The sequence below is a fragment of the Diadema antillarum genome, unplaced genomic scaffold (genome assembly GCF_040938485.1).
Source record: "Diadema antillarum isolate AM-2024a unplaced genomic scaffold, OU_Dant_1.0 scf00000144, whole genome shotgun sequence".
In the NCBI taxonomy this organism is placed as follows: domain Eukaryota; kingdom Metazoa; phylum Echinodermata; class Echinoidea; order Diadematoida; family Diadematidae; genus Diadema; species Diadema antillarum.
The window spans coordinates 353,565-374,082 of NW_027271033.1; the positions used below are offsets into that span (position 1 = coordinate 353,565).

Sequence of the window (20,518 nt, forward strand, 5' to 3'; positions counted from 1 at the left end):
CAACCTTGAGTGAGAGTTTGGCGTGAGACACTGCACGAGCGAGGGAGCGGACAACAGCGTAGCCAGGATTTCATGTTAGGGGGGGGGCGGTTAGTCTGCGAGGGAGCGAAGCGACCGAGCCCGAGCGAGCGGAGCGAGCGAGGGGGGGGGGGGAGGGTGTGGGAGGGGGGTGTCGCCCCTCCCACGGTAAGAACTTTTTGCATTTGGATGTTGTAAATGGTGCAATTTGATGCATGTTTTTGCGCGTTTTATCGACGTGAAACAGTCCCACTTGTTTATGGTAGCAGTTTATTTTGATGTAGATTATTATTGAACAATTTGCCTATAAAATGGTATAATTTAGATACACTTCTTGTATTGATTCTTTTCACTGAATATCATGAACGCGACTGAACCCGAGCGAGCGGAGCGAGCGAGGAGGTAGGGGAGGGTGTGGGAGGGCGGTGTCCCCCCTCCCACAGTAAGAACTTTTTGCATTTTGATGTTGTAAATGGTGCGATTTGATGCATGTTTTTGCGCGTTTTATCGACGTGAAACAGTCCCACTTGTTTATGGTAGCAGTTATTTGATGTAGATTATTATTGAACAATTGCCTATAAAATGGTATGATTTAGATACACTTCTTGTATTAATTCTTTTCACTGAATATAATGAACGCGACTGAACCCGAGCGAGCGGAGCGAGCGAGGGGGTAGGGGATGGTGTGGGAGGGGGGTGTCCCCCTCCCACAGTAAGAACTTTTTGCATTTTGATGTTGCAAATGGTGCAATTTGATGCATGTTTTTGCGCGTTTTATCGACGTGAAACAGTCCCACTTGTTTATGGTAGCAGTTATTTTGATGTAGATTATTATTGAACAATTGCCTATAAAATGGTATGATTTAGATACACTTCTTGTATTAATTCTTTTCACTGAATATCATGAACGCGACTGAACCCGAGCGAGCGGAGCGAGCGAGGAGGTAGGGGAGGGTGTGGGAGGGGGGTGTCCCCCCTCCCACAGTAAGAACTTTTTGCATTTTGATGTTGTAAATGGTGCGATTTGATGCATGTTTTTGCGCGTTTTATCGACGTGAAACAGTCCCACTTGTTTATGGTAGCAGTTATTTTGATGTAGATTATTATTGAACAATTGCCTATAAAATGGTATGATTTAGATACACTTCTTGTATTAATTCTTTTCACTGAATATAATGAACGCGACTGAACCCGAGCGAGCGGAGCGAGCGAGGGGGTAGGGAATGGTGTGGGAGGGGGGTGTCCCCCTCCCACAGTAAGAACTTTTTGCATTTTGATGTTGCAAATGGTGCAATTTGATGCATGTTTTTGCGCGTTTTATCGACGTAAAACAGTCCCACTTGTTTAAGGTAGCAGTATATTTTAGTGTAGATTATTATTGAACAATTTGCCTATAAAATGGTATTATTCAAATACACTTCTTGTATTAATTCTTTTCACTGAATATTATGAACGCGACTGAACCCGAGCGAGCGGAGCGAGCGAGGGGGAGGGGAGGGTGTGGGAGGGGGGTGTTTTGCTTTTGCTTTTGCGTTTTTAGAATTGAAATAAAGCGATCTGGGTATAGCCACAGTCTACTTCTTTGCATGGCCGGGGGGGGGGGGGGGGGGGCGAGTGTTATCTCCACCCTTCCCTTCCGATGGAGCTTTTATCTTTTTAAGGTTGAAATTGAGATATCTCGTATACGCATATTTGATGGAATCGACATTTGAGAAATCACCAAAAAAAAAAAAAAAACTGATTTTTTTTTTGGGGGGGGGGGGGGGCTGAGGGAGGAAAGGGTCGATTAAAAGGGGAAATTCCCCTGAAGATACATGAGGGAACCTTCAGTTTTCGGAATATAAGTGATAAGTCTTGTGCACTCAGAATTATTCAGAATTTTTTGTAAATCTAAAAAGTGTACTTGGCTAGGGAAAGAGGCACAGAGGGGGAGGGTTTGGGAGGGGGATACCCCCTCCCAAGCACGAGAGATTTTGCATATTTTGAATTGAAATTCAACGATCTGGTGCACACTTTGAGTGAAATATTAAAAAAAAAATATCTTATTTGATGAAAGGTTGCAAAGGAGACCCGCTTCATGTGCATGCATACAGTATACACGCATTTTTTTTCCGCCTCCCAAATCCCCGGTCCAAATCTTAGGGGGGGGGGTGACCGCCCCCGTCGCCCCCCCCCCCCAACCCCTGGCTACGCCAGTGGGAGCGGAGCGACCTCCTGGCTAGCGCATGGCTGCCTGCTGTGCGGCCGTACGAACGTACGTACTACTAGTATGTACACAGTACGTCAAGCGATGTAAAGCACACGTCATTGCTATACATACTGTAATTTGCCATAAGTACAAGCTACGCTCACGCGGTATGGTAGAAACCAATCGTAATCCAATAGCTCGTCTTTGCGCGCGAACCGAAAACGATTATTATTGGTTAAGCTTTACACCCGCGCGGGAAAATCTCGAAACTTTGGGCTTGGGCATATCGATATTCGGAATATCAGAGAATTTAGAGATATATTTATTTTTTTTTACATTCCATTTTGGGGGTTTAGCGTGAGATTTCGTTTATCAGAGTGAGACAGTCAAAATTGGTTGAATTGCGTGAGTCTCACGCTGATTGCGTGAGAGTTGGCAGCCCTGACTTCCCGCGAGGATCTAGACCTATAATCTAGTCATAGTCTAATGTTATAGATTTCTATCCCACCTCTGCTCTGCCTAGCTCTGGTAAATCAAGTGTAAATTTATACTCTACTACTGTCACACATGGCACTGCCTGCACACACAAATTGTTTATTATCTACAATTGTACTTTCTAGGGTCTGAAGGTAAATTTAGTCAGAGACTCTGTCATTGAAGTCCAGCACAAACCATTGCAAATGCGAAGCGTATTCTCGCTTCCTTCTTCGCGTTCGGGCGCGGGGTGGTCACACTCACAGAGCTGCAGAGTCAGTTATCCATTCACTAAGTTTGCAAATTTTATGACGACTAAATTTCATAGTAAAACTAAGTAGCAGGCTTACCAACTTCTCCAGAGACACTGCAGTCGGCCCCGAACTGCTGTCCAGTGTACGTTGTGCCATCTTTCAAATGTAATGTTGCCAGCATTCTGTTGAGAACGTTGAAGCGTATGAAGACAAGTCGTATTGTAGCGTTTAGTTAGAGAGTCCGAATAGCGAAACTTGCTAAAATAAGACGCTGTCGAATGGGATGCACACTAAAAAGACGGCGGTACATGAATACTGCTGTCCGGAAGTACGAAACTATGAACAGAAAATAATGTGGCATGTGGTTCTTAAGCAGAAGCGCCCTGATTTCATCACAACTCAAGGCAACTTCTACACAAAGACTAACAGTCGAGGACCATGGCTTCCAATAGGCAATACATGTAATTTCCCTGAACCATGTTTTCACACACACTTTACAACGTTACCTCAAAACACGTGTGCTCAACCAACCACCTCATCACCAGCATGCAGAGCAGTTAGTCACATTGTCAATCAATCGAAAAGAAAGCGCGCGCGCGCGCTACGTTCTGAATTTCCCGCGCCAGGAGGCTCACGCACAGAAAAAAGAGATCTGTGGGCTCACGGCGTGTGGGTCGCATCCTGGCCTGTGAAATACAAATGACTGTCGGAACTTCTGATTGCGGTTAGTTGCATAGAGTACTTTCAATGCATTTGCAAGGCATTTGCGTTGCGCGCGGCCACGTCACGCCCCGGTTGATTTCACTTTTATTATTTTTTTTTACTATATTAAGCTGTTATGATATGCGTTGATAGCTGGCATTTGATGTATAGCGAGAAAAATAGAAAAGAAATTAGAATGTAATTAGTGAACCACGTGTTCAGAAACTTTAATAAATAACAAGTACAAAAGTCAGTCAATTTTGTGTTTTTGTTTACACGTAGGGGCCTCACCAGTAGACTCTATTCATGTACAATGTACATGTAGTTCTACTGTATTCTACTAGAGTAGCAAATGTATGGATCCTAGATCGAATGATTAGCCTCCCACTTTGTTATGCCCCCGGTTTTTTACCCTGGAAGTGGCACTAGAAAAAAAAAAGAAAGATGTGGTTAAGTTTTGTTTTGTTTTACTTTTTGTATTGTTTGTCAGCTTAAGAAATCCCGGAAGTGGAATAAAAAAGTTGTGCTGGGAGGAAGGCCTTTTTATTTTTCTTTTCGTTAGCTGCAGTGTGATGAAACCCAGAAGTGGCATCAGAAATCTTATAAACTAGTGGGCCCCCACTTTTAAAAACATGGTGCCGGCCATGCCATGTAGTACCCCAGGGAGGTGAGAGGGGGTAGGTTTCCTCCCCCCCCCCCCACCCCCTCTCACCTGTGCATTCAATGATTTGTATACTATCATCATAATTACGATTTGTTTAATTTGTTGTTCATACTGCTGTTTGATATACCAGGTAGGCCTATGCATGCGCTTATTCTATGTATAGGCCTACTCTTATGTTTTATCCAAAGGCCTATAGATAAGCTTGACATAAGCTGTGGAATGGGGTAATTAAAAATTGATGCCAGGTACGTCGACCACCAAATGAAATTTCCAAAAAGGGTATTTTTAGGTGGCCTGATGGGGCACTTGATGTTTTCATTCATTTTGAGCTACCGTCGGTACTACATTATACCTTTTTTCAGGCAACCAAAATTTCAGACTTCTGATGGGCCGCTAATAAAGAATTTAAAGTGAATGTTGAGCAGTAACATATATATATTTATATATAAAGAAGAATCAAGAAATAAACTGGTAATGCATTAATTATTTCGCCAATAAGAATGAGTTTATTGTACTCAAATTTTCGGTGGCCTCCACCTTCTTCAGGAGTCTCGAATATATATGTATATATATATATATATATATATATATATATATATATATGTATATATATAATTTGGGCCATACAGGAAATTTTCGTCCTTACGGCGGAATATTCGTTTTCAAGTTTGTTTACACATTTTCCTGTACCCTACACTCTTGAAACTGCGCGAAATGAAACATAGAGGGCAGCAGAGAATATCGTACTGTAGGAGAGTTCTCCCATTGTTAATGTACAAAAAATCTATTAATCCTATAAAACAAAGGAAATGATATCCTTTTGTTATAGAGTACAGTTTAGTTAGGATGCTAGTTTTCATTTATCAATTATGGGGTCAACTGTTTCATTAAAATGTTTGTTTTTGTCTTATTTATGAAATTCCCCCTAATTACCGAATTACCATAAAAAATAGTAACAAATTACATAATTCCCCCTTGCTCCAAAGTAGCATTATATATACATGTACATCAGTTATCATAGCATGCTGTATGCTAACAGTCTATTTTCAAATCACAAACTTTTGGGCACATACATGTACAGGGCGGTATGCATATACAGTAGGCCTATATATATTACAAAGTGTGGGTTCTGCAACATTCGTCTCATGCTCACCTGAGTATCACAAGTTCACCTTACACGCATTCTTGCAGACTAGGTAGGCCTATACTACCACACCTGAGAACATTGCATACTTTGGGGCAGGGGCAGCTTCACTGGCTTCTATGGGCCAGGGCATGGTGTCCATATAATGCATGTATACAAGTATTCTATACTGGTAAAAATATCTATCAGGTACAATGTGTTTACAAAATGTAACTACATGTATGCAGTTTAAAACAAACAAACAAACAAAAACACACATAAATGTAAACTTCTATGGGCCAGGGCATGGTGTCCATATAATGCATATTCCATATTGGTAAAAATATCTATTAGGTACAATGTGTTTACAAAATGTAACTATGCAGTTTAAAACAAACAAACAAACAAACAAAAAACACACTGAAATGTAAACTTCTATGGGCCGGGGCATGGTGTCCATATGATGCATATTCCATACTGATAAAAATATCTATCAGGTACAATGTGTTTACAAAATTAAACTATATATGCAGTTAAAAACAACAACAACAACAACAACAACAACAACAACAACAACAACATTTAAATGTAAACTTCTATGGGCAGGGGCATGGTGTCCATATAATGCATATTCCATACTGGTAAAAATATCTATCAGGTACAATAATGTGTTTACAAAATTTAACTATGCAGTTAAAAAAAAAACAACACTTAAATGTTAACACTGCCTCCTCCCCCTTTTGATGCCTTCCCAACCCCTATATCTACTGCAAATAACATTGAAATTGCATTCAATAATGTATTACCGGTACTAAGAGTATTTCAATGTTTTAACAATACTTCTTCGTTTTTGTAATAGAGGGTTCTGTGGTCCTGTATCAAGAATGTACATAAATTGCCACCCCTGTGAAAATGCACAGGGTTTGGTTAGAAATTTGACCATATGTTTTCAAGAAGACAAATCAAATGTGTTGCCCCCAGCCCACCCCTGGATTTGCCATGAACAAAGTAGACACTATAGGCCTAGTGACCAATCTACTTTCTCATAGCACTGACTTAGCTTATCTCGTTCTAGATAAAGGATTCAAAAAGATTTCTTAACTTTTGCACCCACATTGTGCCCCTTAATTGGAGTGCCCCTGGTGGGGAATGATGCCCAGGCACTTGCATAGATTCATAAGCCAATATGTTCTATCACCCTGGCAATTATCTCTGCCAAATTTGGTAAAAATCTAATAACCATGCATTTTCAAGAAAAAGATTATGTGAAAGTTGCCCTCAATTTGGTCTGCCCCTCCCCCCATGCATCCACCCTGATCTGCCACAAACAAACTCAGATCGAACTGCGGTCACTACTACACATAGCACATAGCTCAGCTATCACTTATGGTTTGAGAGGAGGTTTATCCCTAAGTGGGGGGTTCAGTTCTGTCCTCCCCCCCCCCCATTGTCCTACAGGGACCCCTACAGGTGGTGAAATATGGTGCATATCTGTACAATATTCTACCACCCGAGCGATGATAAAGTTGACCATGTGTTCTCGCAAGAAGAAGATCAACATTTACAAATTAGACCCCAATTTGGACCCCTGGGCTCCAAGGGGGGCACCCCTGGATCTGCAGTTATAAACGTCCATGCTCATATCAATCGAACTTGAGGGGGTGGGCGCCTAGGGCCACCCAGGGCCGCCCAGGGCCCCTAAGGGAAAGCATGGTGCCCATTTGAGCAAACTGAGGTCTTATCCCCCTAGGGATGCTACGTCTCAAGTTTGGTTAAAATCGGTAATGGGGTTTTCAAGAAGATGAGCATGTACAATTTAGGCCCCCATTGGACCCTTCCCATCCCCCACCCCCTGCCTCCAACCAGCTCCAAGGGGAGCACACCCCTGGCCTGGATCCACTTTGAACAAACTTGAACCTACACTCATCAATGTACTTACTACCTCACACACACACAAAACCTTCAAGATTTTTATACAATCATTTATTTAGACATTAAGCATTCACCCATATTGTTTAAAAATCTTATATTGTTTAATTTGACACACATTTAATACACACATGCACATCACTCCCAACACAATGTTGACTTATATACAGATTAATATTTCCTTTTATGTTATGTATATACAACAATGAAAATTGATATTGTATTGCTGTGTATCTCTTGGACGTCTATCATGTTTATCATGTATCTATGTTATACGTGTGCTTTGTATGTACCAATGTAATGTGTACATGTATGCATGAAAAAAACAAATATCCAGAGATGGACAATAAAATCAAATTGAATTGAATTGAATTGAATTACCACTTCTGGTTATACATATTTTTAAAGATTCCTTAAGGGGGGAGGGGAGGGGGGCATAACGTTTCTGTAAAAAGTTGCATGTGATGGCTTTGCAAAATATATGTTTTCCAAAAAGTGCTTGTGTGTTGTGTTCTGAGAATAATATGGCACATGGGTTTACACTGTGGCACACACAAGATTAAGATATTCATTGATTTTCTTGGTACAGTGGAGGAGATGACATACAGTAGATACATGTACTATTCTAATACAAAAGATGACTGACAATAACAGCAACTCTTTATATCTTCTGGATGATATTAAAGGAAATAAGACACAAGTTAGCACAACAAACTGAAGTCAATGCATTTAATAACAGTCAGGTGAACATGAGCAACCAAAGTAAAAGAGTGAGTTACTTTGAGTTTGCTTCTAACCAACTCAACACAGCTGCAACACATGAAAACAAACAAATTTTATATATGCAATACATATTTCCATGTTCTGAACAATGCACTCTTGAATTCATTGAGAAAAAAAAACCAACAACAACAATGAGATTTGAATGCAATCACTCACAGGTCTAGACTTACAATCATTTCAACTTTTTCATGTATTTTCTCTAGGGTTAGAACGGTCACTTTCACAAACTTGTCTTAGTTTCTGTGTTTATTTCTTTTGGAAGTAGAAACATAATTACATGTATACTTATATACAATCACAAGAAACACTGTAAAACAAACCCATTTATTGTGTGATGAATAAGCACAGAGAAAATTAAAATGACCTTCCTATGTACATGCTAACCTGTGAAGTAATTGCAAGATTTGTACAGTACCAATATGGATGACACAAAGTTTAAAACCAGAGACCCAGGGGTGGAGTGCTCACTAGAATATCAAAATTTCACATTGTAGCATTTATTCACAATATATGCATGCTATCATCCAAGGATAATACCTGCCAAGTTTGGTGAAAATTTGACCATGCATTTTCAAGGAGAAGATGAAAGTGTAAAAATTGTGAAATTTTGTCCCCCACGATCCCTGATTGCCATAAACTAATTTGTACCGGCAGTTACCAGTGTACCTATTTATAGCAAAAACTTAGATTCCGTGCTGGTTTTAGACAAGAAGATTTGTTAAAACTTCCCAATTTGGGAGATCAGTCAAAAGGATGGGGAAAGAGGCACTGTACTTGTGGCGACCACAAGTGGGAAATGGTGATTATTTGTACAATGTTTGTCATCCTAGCAATGATACAAATGTGGCAAAAAATTTTACCTTGTGTTTTTCAAGAATAAGATGAAATGTGAAATTTTGGTCTCAATAAGCTGAAAATGTAAACAGCTAATACACCCTGGATGTCGCACATCAATGATGGTCACAAAAGCCCACTTGAGCCTTTGCCTCAAAGGAACTAAGAAGTCTAAAACCAAACTCTAATGCAATTTCTGTATTTCACTAAAGGTATGTCATTTCATTTCAGAAAGATAAAGTTCAGTGCTCATGACCTAACCCCACTGCACCAGATTGACCTTTGCTCCCTCAATATCAACAATTCATTCATTTGAATTTCCATCCTTCACACCAAATTACACTATCATTGGACATTCATTGCTGAAATAATGCCAGGTGATATTCAAGCCCAAGTTCAGTGACCATATAAATTGACCTTTCACATCTGTCATTATATAGTTATATTACATTACCACTGGACATAAATGGCTAATTTATGCTGTGAAAACTACATTTTAGCTATCATAGTTTTGGTGACATTTGACCTTGACTTTTCACTTCACTGGCGTGGCTGAATCTTAATTCCAATGGTTCCTACCACATCATATAGATATTGGACATTCCTCACTGAGGTTGTGGCTGGAACATGACACTATTAAGCAACAGCACAGTGACCTGCGACCTGGAGGAAGTTTGCTTAAAATCTGCCACAGCACAATTTAAACCTCATGTACTATACACAGGACAAGCATTTACAAAACCCAATCAAGGTTTCACTTAAATTAGGATAACTTGTTCACAGGAGAGAGACAACTAGCTTGTAAATGATAGCTTAACATTTATTTTGGGCCAAGGCATAAGAATTACACACATCTGAAAATGGCCTTTAAAATCTCAAAGTTCAAATCTTAGCTCAATAACTGTTTTGTCACTAAATTCCTAAGACTGTAACATCAGTGTGCTACAAATTAAGCTCTATAGCTAGCCTTATCAAGCTTGTCGGAAACACAGTTATCTGTTTTAAAAGGTCAAGTGACCTCAGACATGGAAAAGCACTTAGATATCCTCATTTGGTAAATTTCCTTTACTCTTTTATCAATGTTACTTCCTGGACACTGTAAAGGCAAAATATTTTGTGTCAGGAAAGTTTCATGAATATCCAACTCCACAGAACTAATGTGAAATTGATAGTGCACATATTTTTGTTCTTAGATATGTGACTATACCTTAGAAAATAAATAAATAAAAATCATAAACTTCATGAAGCTCACTGAAACTGCCCATTATGTAAATACATTATCCTTACATGTATGTCTCCACATTTACAGAAGATGCAGAAGTTGCAAATTACTACTTAGTTTTTACTTATATTTGAAAAAAAAAGAGCTATATAAAAAAAAATGCCAGTGGATCAGATGGGCAAGTGAACACAAATTACTCTCGAAAAAAAAAGGTGATTTTAGCCACCCTGAGCAAATATGCATATCCATGTATATGATAAATTCACAGCAACATGGAAAAAGACTTTGAATTATTATTGACATACTGTCAATAATAATAATGTAAAATGCATAGTCATATATACATAACATTGGGACGTAGGTCCGCATATATTTTCACATCATATGTCTTGGAGATAAACTCTGATAAATAGTCATGTAGGATGTAAAACACAGGAAAATACAATTTATTGATCTACCAACACTGCTCTTCTTGAAGTCTTTTCCAGAGTACACTACAATATGAAGTTTGCATATAATACAAATACAGTGCACTCCCGTTATAACGAAATGCTCGGGACCGGCCGTTTTCTTTCGTTATAACGAAATTTCGTTATAACCGACCAAATACAATATATAACAAAAACAAGGTAACCACCACGCATATATCATATGTCTGTTGAATTCTCATCATACACTGGAAAGCTATGTGAAATGGGATGGTACCTTTTTAATTTTGTTTGGATATTACATTTAAAAGAGAGCATAAAGTTGTTTTTGTCACACAATAAGTCGTATAGAAAATAATAGTTCAGGATTCCGTTGCATTTCGCTATTCCAAAGATTCGTTTCTTACTAAAGTTTGTTACTCCGAAAGACTCTTTGTTCCGAAGTTTCGCCATTCCCGGGAATCCAAAGGTTTGTTCATTATTTTGAAGCTTCGCTCTTCCGACAATTCGTTATTCCGAAAGTTCTGATCATAATTTAGATATAAATATATTGTTCGTTTTCCGAAGGCTCGTTGATCGGAAAATGAAATGAGTTTTGTCATTCCGAAGGTTTGTAAATGAAAAGAATGAGAATGGTTCACTGTTCCGAAGGTTTTTTAATCCGACAATGAAATAAGGTTTGTTATTCCGAAGAAGGTTTGTAAATAATAATAAAAAATGAGAAAGGTTAGTTATTTCGTAGGTTCAGTTATCTTAAGACGATTATGAAGTTTGCAATTCCAAAGTTTTGTTACTGGACACACCTTTTTCACCTTTGGATTAACGATTTTTTTTTTTTTATGTTCCGATTAACGAATGTTTAGAATTCCTATCATTTTCTGACAAACGAACCGTCGTAATAAGAACCACATCTCATTGACGGTTTAACAAACTGTTTGAATAACGCCAAAATGTTCGTAATAACAAACCCTATTTCATCTCCGAACCAACGGACATTTAGGTGTATAAGAATCTGTGTGTTTTGTAATAAAGTACCTTCGAAACAATAAAACGAACCTTGTTTAATTTCAGATTATTGTATTACAATAATGCAAGTCCCCATTGGAAACTATGCAGGACACAAGGAGCAAACACGTACACAGTGATGTGAAGCGTTCGCCCATGCAGAGACGCTATAAATGCTTGTTCCGCTACGTATTTTTGGAAGCGATTCGCATTTCGTTCTAACGGAGCACATTTCTTTTGTTTTTCTTTGTCAGTGGTGCTCAGAAACATTTCGTTGTAACGAAAATTTTGTTATAACCGTGTTCGTTATAAGCGAATTTTGCACCATAGATTTCAATGGCGATAATTTTGGGACCAGACGTTTTACTTCGTTACAACGAAATTTCGTTATAACCGTGTTCATTATAACGGGAGTCCACTGTATAGTATCAAGAAATAAATGTGAAGTTATATTACTTCAAACTTGAACATATTTACATGTCACATTGTAATTCATTCATGAAGGACACAATACCAACATAGCTGAGTCTTAAAGTTCATGAAACATTGTGAAGAGAATTTAAGGCTATTTAATGGGTTCGGACAGCTTATGGGCACAATGAATCATAGTTTTTCCCTTTGTGACAGCCATGAATTTGATTAACAACCAAACACAGGCAGCTATATGCACCACTGTATTTCTCTTAGTTGATATTTTGTTATATAATTGGTAAGTCTGACATAAACTTAATGACTGATGCATTTATGCATCACAAAATTATTCTTCTGATACTTGCATCACATTTCAGTATTATACTATGTAACAGATTAGATACCTAGAACGGCAGTGATCATGGTGATCAAAGTTAGCTTAATCATAGTGTCATTAGATAATTGTGTGTACATACTCAAGTTAAGATGAGGACAAGTTAGGTGGGACCAGGCAAAATACATCCACTCTTGTGAGAAAACTTGTCTTATTACTCACTCTACTATCACATGTGATAAATCCAGTATAGCCAGGAGTGATGAAGCAAAAACAGTAATGTATAATATAGGAATATATTTGTTAATTGTTCATTTTACAAATTGTTAATTTGTAATATGTAATTGTAATTTTTTGTCTTGTTCACTATGTGGACTACATGTAAAAAACCAGTGAAAAGAGAATTTCCTTTATGGACAATAAAGCAATTAATCAATTCATTCGATACAGCAAAATGATAAAAAAAGGAGAGAAATATATAACATATTTACATATACTATGTATGTATACTACATATTAGTGGAACACAGCCCCATTTCATGACAGATGTTAGGATAGCAACTCTTGCTGGCATAGCAACTTTCCATAGTGACAGCCAATCAGGAATCTGGATTCTTGTTGTTACCATGACAATTGCTTTTCCAGCAAGAGTTGCTATCATATCAACTTTTTATGAAATGGGGCCCAGATGTCTAAACAATCTTGTCATGAGTGCACGGGTTTGATACAAGGAACAGTGTCAATTGCAGACAAACCTGGACCAAACACAACAAACATATACAGCCTTTACAGTTGCAAGAAGGACTTGCAACCTGCTCTTGAAATTGCTGGCACATATGTATCTTGAAGAATTGCTGTACCCAGTACACCATGACAACTTGAATAAAAAATTGTTGCATACTTTTTAACAAACAGTAAACAACAGTTAACAGAATTATCTTTACACTCTTTCCCGAAGAAAAAAAAAATGGCGAAGATAATGACACAAAATTACTTTCATTCAAAGGAACCAAAATGGTAGGACTTCATCTGTTACTTAGGCTCTAGCGGAACAGAAGTAACGACTGCAATGTCTTCTGCATCTGTTCTTGTTTCTGCAAAACAGAAAACATGAAAATTGACAATGATAACACATTATAGGGTGTAGAACAAAACTGACAAACTAGTTTGTTTATTCTGTACGTTAATCACGGTCACAATCAACATTCACAATACGTATCAGTTTTAAGAGCTTACACTGGCAGTACCATAACACCTCTATGGGAAAGTGATAAAAAGAGTGCAGTCTATCTTTTATATTTTCATTTTCTCCATCTTGAAAGGGATGTCATCAGCTCTTACTACCCTTTGTCATGTATAAAACCTAACATTGACTAAAAATTCTTTAATCACAAAATAACACTTAATGCTGTAATTCTACTACAATGATTACATATTTGCCACATAAGCTTCCTTCTCATGAATATCAATAATTACTAGACTATGTTTGGTACATGAAATAAGGTGTTTAAAGGGAAATGAAACATGTGGATTGAGTTAACGCAACAATATTAGTAGAACACAACTGTGAAGGTTTGAGGAAATCGGACAATCCATTCAAAAGCTACGATTTGTTAAAGTTTTGGTGCAGTCATCGCAGGATTAGAAGACTACTACAGTTTTTGGCGTCACGTATGAAGGACGATGAAAAGAAAATATAATGAAACCTTATAGGGATCGTGTAGTTTCGGTTGAGACCTAATTTCAGGTTTCTAACATTTTTTGATGAGATGATGAGAAACCTCTTATGCAATATGAAAGAGCATGTAATTCTATGAGGAATTCAACATTTATTTGATGAAAATTGGTTTTGAAATGGCTGAGATATCCAAAAAAGAGCGATTTTAATAAAGTGTGGGACCCACACTTTATTACGATCACTTTGTTTTACTTTGTTTTTGGATGTTTCAGTCATTCCAAACCCGATTTTCATCAAATAAACTTTGCATTCCTCTTAAAATGGTATGTTCTGTACTATATCATAAGTGTTTTCTTGGTATCTCGCAAAAAGTTTACAGCCCAATTCTCATCTCCACCAATACTGTACTATCCCTTTAACATATTTTCATTTTGTCCAGTATAATGAGAGAGCACTTTACTTACCTCTTTAAGAAAGTAGGGGGAGCATGAAATGTTGCTTTGGCAAATGGTATGTCTCCGCTATAGCGTTTCATCAGGTATTCTCCCAATAGGTCTATAGAACATCTTGCCAAATGTGAGACAGTGGTTTCACGTGATTGGCAAATAATCACTATCTGGAAATACACCAATTTTCATTATAATACTTTGAGCCATTTTCAAAATAAGGACAAAAAGAATACAATTTTTGCATTTTCTCTTGACCTTTGACCTTTGATCTCATGGCCTAGAACTTTCTCAAGAGAATCTTTACCGGGTAGCACAAACATAGAGAAGTTTCATGAAAATACCTGCAAACATTACAGAGATAGGGGGAAAAAGTGAAATTTGAGAATTTGACTTTGACCCATGACCTTTGACCTTGAACGTGTGCCAAAAATTTGATGGACATAGCTTCGTCTACTCATACATACACATGCCAAAAGTTTCATTCAGATACCTCAAACAGTGCTCACACAAAATTGATCACGGATGGTAGGACAGAAAGATGGAAAGAAAGATATCTCCACAGGTTGATCGAGGGAATGTGTATATCTCATGCATTTAAAAAAAAATGAAATTTGGTTGAAATTTCTTTATATTTTCTATATATCATATTTAATATGTGACATCACAAACTGTAGTAGTCTTTTCATCCATCAATGGCTGCACTTAAAACTTTAACAATTCATAACTTTTCAACGGATTGTCCAATTTTCCTAAAACTTTTATTGGTGCGTTCTACAAATATTGCAGCATTCACTCAATCTACATTTGAGTTGCATTCCCCTTTAAAGGCTCTTTCTGTGATATACAAGATGACTGACAATCAATATACTGTAATCAATATACTGGTTTCTCACCATATCTGCAAACAACTTCTGCTGCATCATCTTCATTTCCTTCTGGAAGACCTGTTGAACCAGCTCACTGATATTACCCTCAAGATTCCTGCTTTGCTCCAAGAAAGATGTATGGAGACTGCGGATTCTCTTGACTCTGAAAAAACAAGAAAGCATGGAATGTTGCTACAGTACCTCACTTACCCCTCTGCCTTTTCTTTGTAATCTAGAAAGCCAACAAAGACCAAAAGCTAATCTGGTGATTTGTTTTATACTCTGCTACCATCACTTCCACTCTTACTTCCTCCATATTTCTTTTGTCCATGACACCAACTATGAACAATCAGCTACATTTATATGGTTCAAGTAAAGGTTACCACATACTTCAGCACTGTTAGGATACATGACATCTCTTTATGACCAAATTAAAATTGCAATATGATCTATTGTTTGATATAACAAAGAGAAGAAATTACTATTGGTTACGATAATCACCACTACAGTACACTTACTGCTGCTCTGCATGCTCAGTGGATTTCCTCTTCTGCAGCTTCAGTAATTGTTCAGCATGTGCCTGGAGAGTGTGAAGCTTTTCAAGACACTGTTCCAACTGCACCAACTCAGAGAGAATACTTTGTTGGAATTTGTCTTGGCCCTTTCGCCTGAACAATGAAAAGGAACATGTTACAGGTTATAAGACAGTAACAATCCCTACATAAATTACCAAATATCATACTCTGGGGTTACAAAAAGGACATAAAGTTCCCATATTAATGTGGGTGATACTTCCCAATTGATCTGGCACACAGTGCATACTCATACTGCTGTATACGGCCTCATATTGATGGTTCTCAAGCACAATACAATGTGAATGAGGCCAATATCTATTGCAAAAAATTATACAAGGTGGTCATTCAAATATAATAGAGCATATGTATTGATAAGACTGATATCTAAATCAAGCACAAGCATACAGCGTAAGTTGGAAGATCTCCCACTTTTTTCTCTCTTGTCCATTGTGATTAAATCATTTCATTTTTTGGAATGATTATGAAATAATGTATTTCATTAATCATTTTTTCTATGTTTGTTTCTTTTGAAAAATACGCAGAAATGACAAGCTTCTTGAGACCAGTATCTGGCATAAGGTTTTTATCATCATTAAATCTACACTTCTATGATTGCTATCAGTCACACTTAACTCGTATTACATAAATGGTCATGAGAATTAAAACAAAAACTTAATATAGTCGGATTTTATACATATATCATCACATCATTATAAGCCCCATGGTTATCATCATTCAAATCTGTTTGTGGTAGATGGTCACAACTGAGTACAGTATATCCATTCATGTATTCCTGCTCTGCTCCGAGGTTCAAAGTTTCCATTGAGCACAACACACATGGGACATTATGTGAAACCACTTTGACTGTATGAGGTTATGTTGTTGAAATTTTTGCACATTATGCGGAACTAGAAACTAGCAAGAAAATAAAAACATGCACAAATTTTTTGCTCGCCATATGTTCCTGTATGTGATGTCTTGATTCCACAGAATTAAAGACATGTGCAACTCTTCTTACACGGCCAAGCACAAAAGATTAGTCACCCGAAAATATCCACTTTTATAGTATCTAAACACAGCCACAGTTATGTACCTTGCTTCGTGCAGCTCCATGAACAATTTGTCCATCTGCTTCTTGGTAGACTGGATCACAGTTTCTGTCAGCTTTTTTGTTTGGGTCCTCTTCATCTAGTAAATAAAAGTATTTGGAACATTCATTACATGTTGATAGCATCATATAGTCTGTTTTACCATAATGGATGCTCCTCTCACTTTCTAAACAATATAAAGGAAAGCCACATGAGCAGATGCTAAAGTGCAGGATAAATGTCAAAATGATATGCTGTCGGCCGCAGGCCACCACCGCTAAACAAGTAAGTTGTGAGATTTTTGGTTTAAATTTTCTTTCCATCATGATATGCTGCATGTTTGCCAACAAATGTATGCAGATTACAATAAAAAACAGAACCACACTGAACTATTTTCTCCCGAGAAAGAATCAGGTTAAGTTACCATTGGGTTGTCTGGTTTCAAGTAACCCTGTATTACAACACCTCCAAAGCAAGAGTCCAAAAGAGCTTAGATTTGAAGATAAATCTTGCTACCTACCACCATCTGCTGACTATATTTGTTTCTCAGGAGCCCAAAGACATCAGTCAGTTGCATGGCAGGGAAGCTTGCCAGGTTATCCCAAGAGGAAGACACAGAGTGGTCACTGATGCCTTCACAGGTCTCGGCACCACCAGCACTGTCTGAAGGATACTTGTCTATGAACAGATGAGTTGTGGTTAAAGAGACCAGTTGAAAATTGTACGCAATGAATATTTGTTATAATTAAAGAAACGTTGAAATATTTTTTTACAAAGAAGGCATGGGACTTACAAACTGGAAAAAAACTCAAATTTCACTGCTGAACTGTAAAAAAAAAATGCCGTTTGTGACTCAATGTGTCAGGTATATATGGCAACACTGAAGTAACTATAATACAGCTGAAGATGGAACGCATACATCAGACTGCTGCTCCCATGACATTGTCAATGCACAAACAGGATATGAAAGATAACCTTTTCTGTAACACTACATTATAGTTTTGCCTCACCAAAGCAGGAGAAAAAGGAGTGTAATTTTGTATTAAACTGACAAACATATAAATAGAATTCATGATTTCAAAGTTTCCCTGAATAGAGTGACCATTTTATATTCTACATATATAGTGATTTGACAACTTTTGTACATCTTTACAAGATAGGTAATACCTTCATAACTTTAATAACCTTTCATTTTAAAGGAATGTTTCTTGGCAACTTCATGCTCAGGAAACCATAAATCACAAAATTTTAGCACAGGAAGAGAAAGTAAAGGCAAGAATTCAGTATAGCATTAAGACTGTGTAGGGCATACAAGCACTGGGTATAATCACTACAGACAAACCTGCCAGTTTATTGTCATCCACAGTGAAGACTTTCTCAGGCTCCAGCAGCGAAAAACTTTGATCAAAGTTCAACCTTTGATTTTTGCTTGAACTATGACTGCCGCAAGCAGCATTATCTTGGCCTTCATCATCCATCTCTTCTTCATCTGTGTCTTCCTCATCATCATCCTTTACGAGGTAGGGATATTTGCGCTTCAGAGAAGATTCTGATGGCCTAATCACCTTTGAGGGACCTATTGGTATTGAAGGATTGAAATGCACAGATTCTCTAATTGCATTCATGGTATGTATTACAGTCAAACCTGTCTATAGCAGCCCCCCCAAGGGAGACAAAAAGAGTGGCCATTATAGACAGATGGGTGCTATAGACAGGTTATCCAATTTTGTGTGCATTGCCTACATGTACATGTATCATCGTTGTATACATCTATAAGTACTTACATGTACATGTATGTGTATACGTACGCACATGTTGTTAAATGCATTGAACAATGCTGGTGTTTATCAAATTACTGCACAGTAGCATGTGTACAGCCGTGAAAAAAGCTTAACACCAGTGCATTACAGTATTATGACTGAATGAGTGATGAATGCAGCGGTGGTGATCACTGAACATTGCCCATGAATGACTGTCACGGCTTCAAAGCTTGGCTACGGCTCCATGTGGGTCTGTGGCCACTATAGACAGGTTAAAATCTACCGCCGGAAACAAAATTTGTGGCCACTGGCTGCGTTGGACAGGTGGCCACCATATACAGGGTCTTTAACAGGGCTTCCCTCTCAGGGGGATTTTTCAGTGGCCGCTATAAACAGGTGGCTGCTAAGGCAGCTTTGACTGTACACTAATTCACTTAATCGATCAAACAGAAATGTATTCAAATTGTAAATTCAGAAATGTATTGCAAGGCCGCAAATTACACTAAAATCACTTTAGATAATCATACAGAAATGGTGTAAGTATACAAATTTGCAAAGCTGTAATATTCATTTATTTTTAGACTCTCCATAGGAGCTTGGATTTCCCTTCAAGTTGAATATGCAGCTATAATTACAAGCCAAGGTCACACAGGCAAAACTTTTTGTCCAATGAACACTTCACAAAGTTTGCTTCTTCGTGTTCACACTGGCGGGTCAAACATCTCAAACTTCCAGTTCTTGATAAGTTCTTGAAAATTTGTTTGGGAGGCACTGTAAACAGGAAGTGTACTGGTCACATGACAAACTTAACAAAGTTTCAGCTGCATGTGTTGGGACGGCACAAATTTAGAAATTTCCCTACTTTTAGTGGGAAGTTTCGCAAGTTTTGAAAGAAGTTTTCGGGAAGTTTGCATTCAGGCAGGCCAGACTCTTAAAATTCAAACTTCCAGAAGTTTGCCAGTATGAACATGAACATAGCTATAGAAAGAATTACTTCTTCAGAATTTATATGTGCCTCAGAATAAAAAAATAAAAAAATAATTGACTGTAATTGTCACACCTCATCACACAGGGTTAAATTTTTCCCATCAAACTATAGGTAACAATAACTTCAGCTTGAGACATTAGGGTTATATTGATATCATGGAACAGATTCAGTCTGTGCTTTGTTGGATTCGCCTAGTTCAGACAAGTACGTACTTTGAATTCTTTACTTGCCTGAAGTTGGATACTGAAATTTCTCATAGTCCTCATTGCCCACAGATGCAGCACTCTCTGTACCATCATCTTCAAGGAATGAAAGTTGCTGAAAGAGAGGTTGTGTTGCATTAGCACTTTCCATTACATTTGTACGTTAAAAAAAAAATGGAAAAATAATAATTGGAAAGGAGGTGGCTTAAGTGAATCAGATTTTGTTGCTCATTATGATTGTGTGAAAAGGTCAGAATTTTAAGTCTACAGGAAAAAGAACTTATGTGAAAGTGAAGAGTCATTACACTATGAGATTAGACGTGGAGACCACCCTTTTTGCAAAAGAAAAACCTGAAAGCAGCTTTCATTTGTGAGCATAAAGGTAAAATTGCCTGTCCAACATTGATATCATGTGGCCATCCGTGTGGTCATCTGCAGGGAAGAAAGCAAATCTACCTGAGCAAAATTAGGAATGAAAATATGGCTTATGATATTTCGTGATAGAAAGGAATTGTTTTCTAGGAAAATTTCATAAGTTCATC

At 37.8% G+C, this 20,518-nt stretch overlaps 2 protein-coding genes across 2 annotated transcripts in view; both read right to left on the bottom strand.

Moving 5' to 3' along the window:
- Window positions 1-3,205, bottom strand: part of LOC139721497 (multifunctional protein CAD-like) — a 64,799-nt gene extending 61,594 nt beyond the window's left edge. The window contains exon 1 of the mRNA XM_071632812.1: window positions 3,031-3,205. Coding sequence (XP_071488913.1) covers window positions 3,031-3,115 — 85 coding nt within the window. The 5' untranslated portion in view covers window positions 3,116-3,205. The remainder of the gene's footprint in view (window positions 1-3,030) is intronic.
- A 10,207-nt stretch (window positions 3,206-13,412) lies between these two features.
- LOC139721492 (uncharacterized) overlaps window positions 13,413-20,518 on the bottom strand; it is a 51,622-nt gene continuing 44,516 nt past the window's right edge. The window contains exons 25-31 of the mRNA XM_071632805.1: window positions 20,004-20,091; window positions 18,368-18,601; window positions 17,546-17,703; window positions 17,031-17,125; window positions 15,881-16,030; window positions 15,390-15,525; window positions 13,413-13,463 (exon numbers count right to left, since the gene is read on the bottom strand). Of these exons, the coding sequence (XP_071488906.1) occupies window positions 13,413-13,463; window positions 15,390-15,525; window positions 15,881-16,030; window positions 17,031-17,125; window positions 17,546-17,703; window positions 18,368-18,601; window positions 20,004-20,091 (912 nt within the window). The remainder of the gene's footprint in view (window positions 13,464-15,389; window positions 15,526-15,880; window positions 16,031-17,030; window positions 17,126-17,545; window positions 17,704-18,367; window positions 18,602-20,003; window positions 20,092-20,518) is intronic.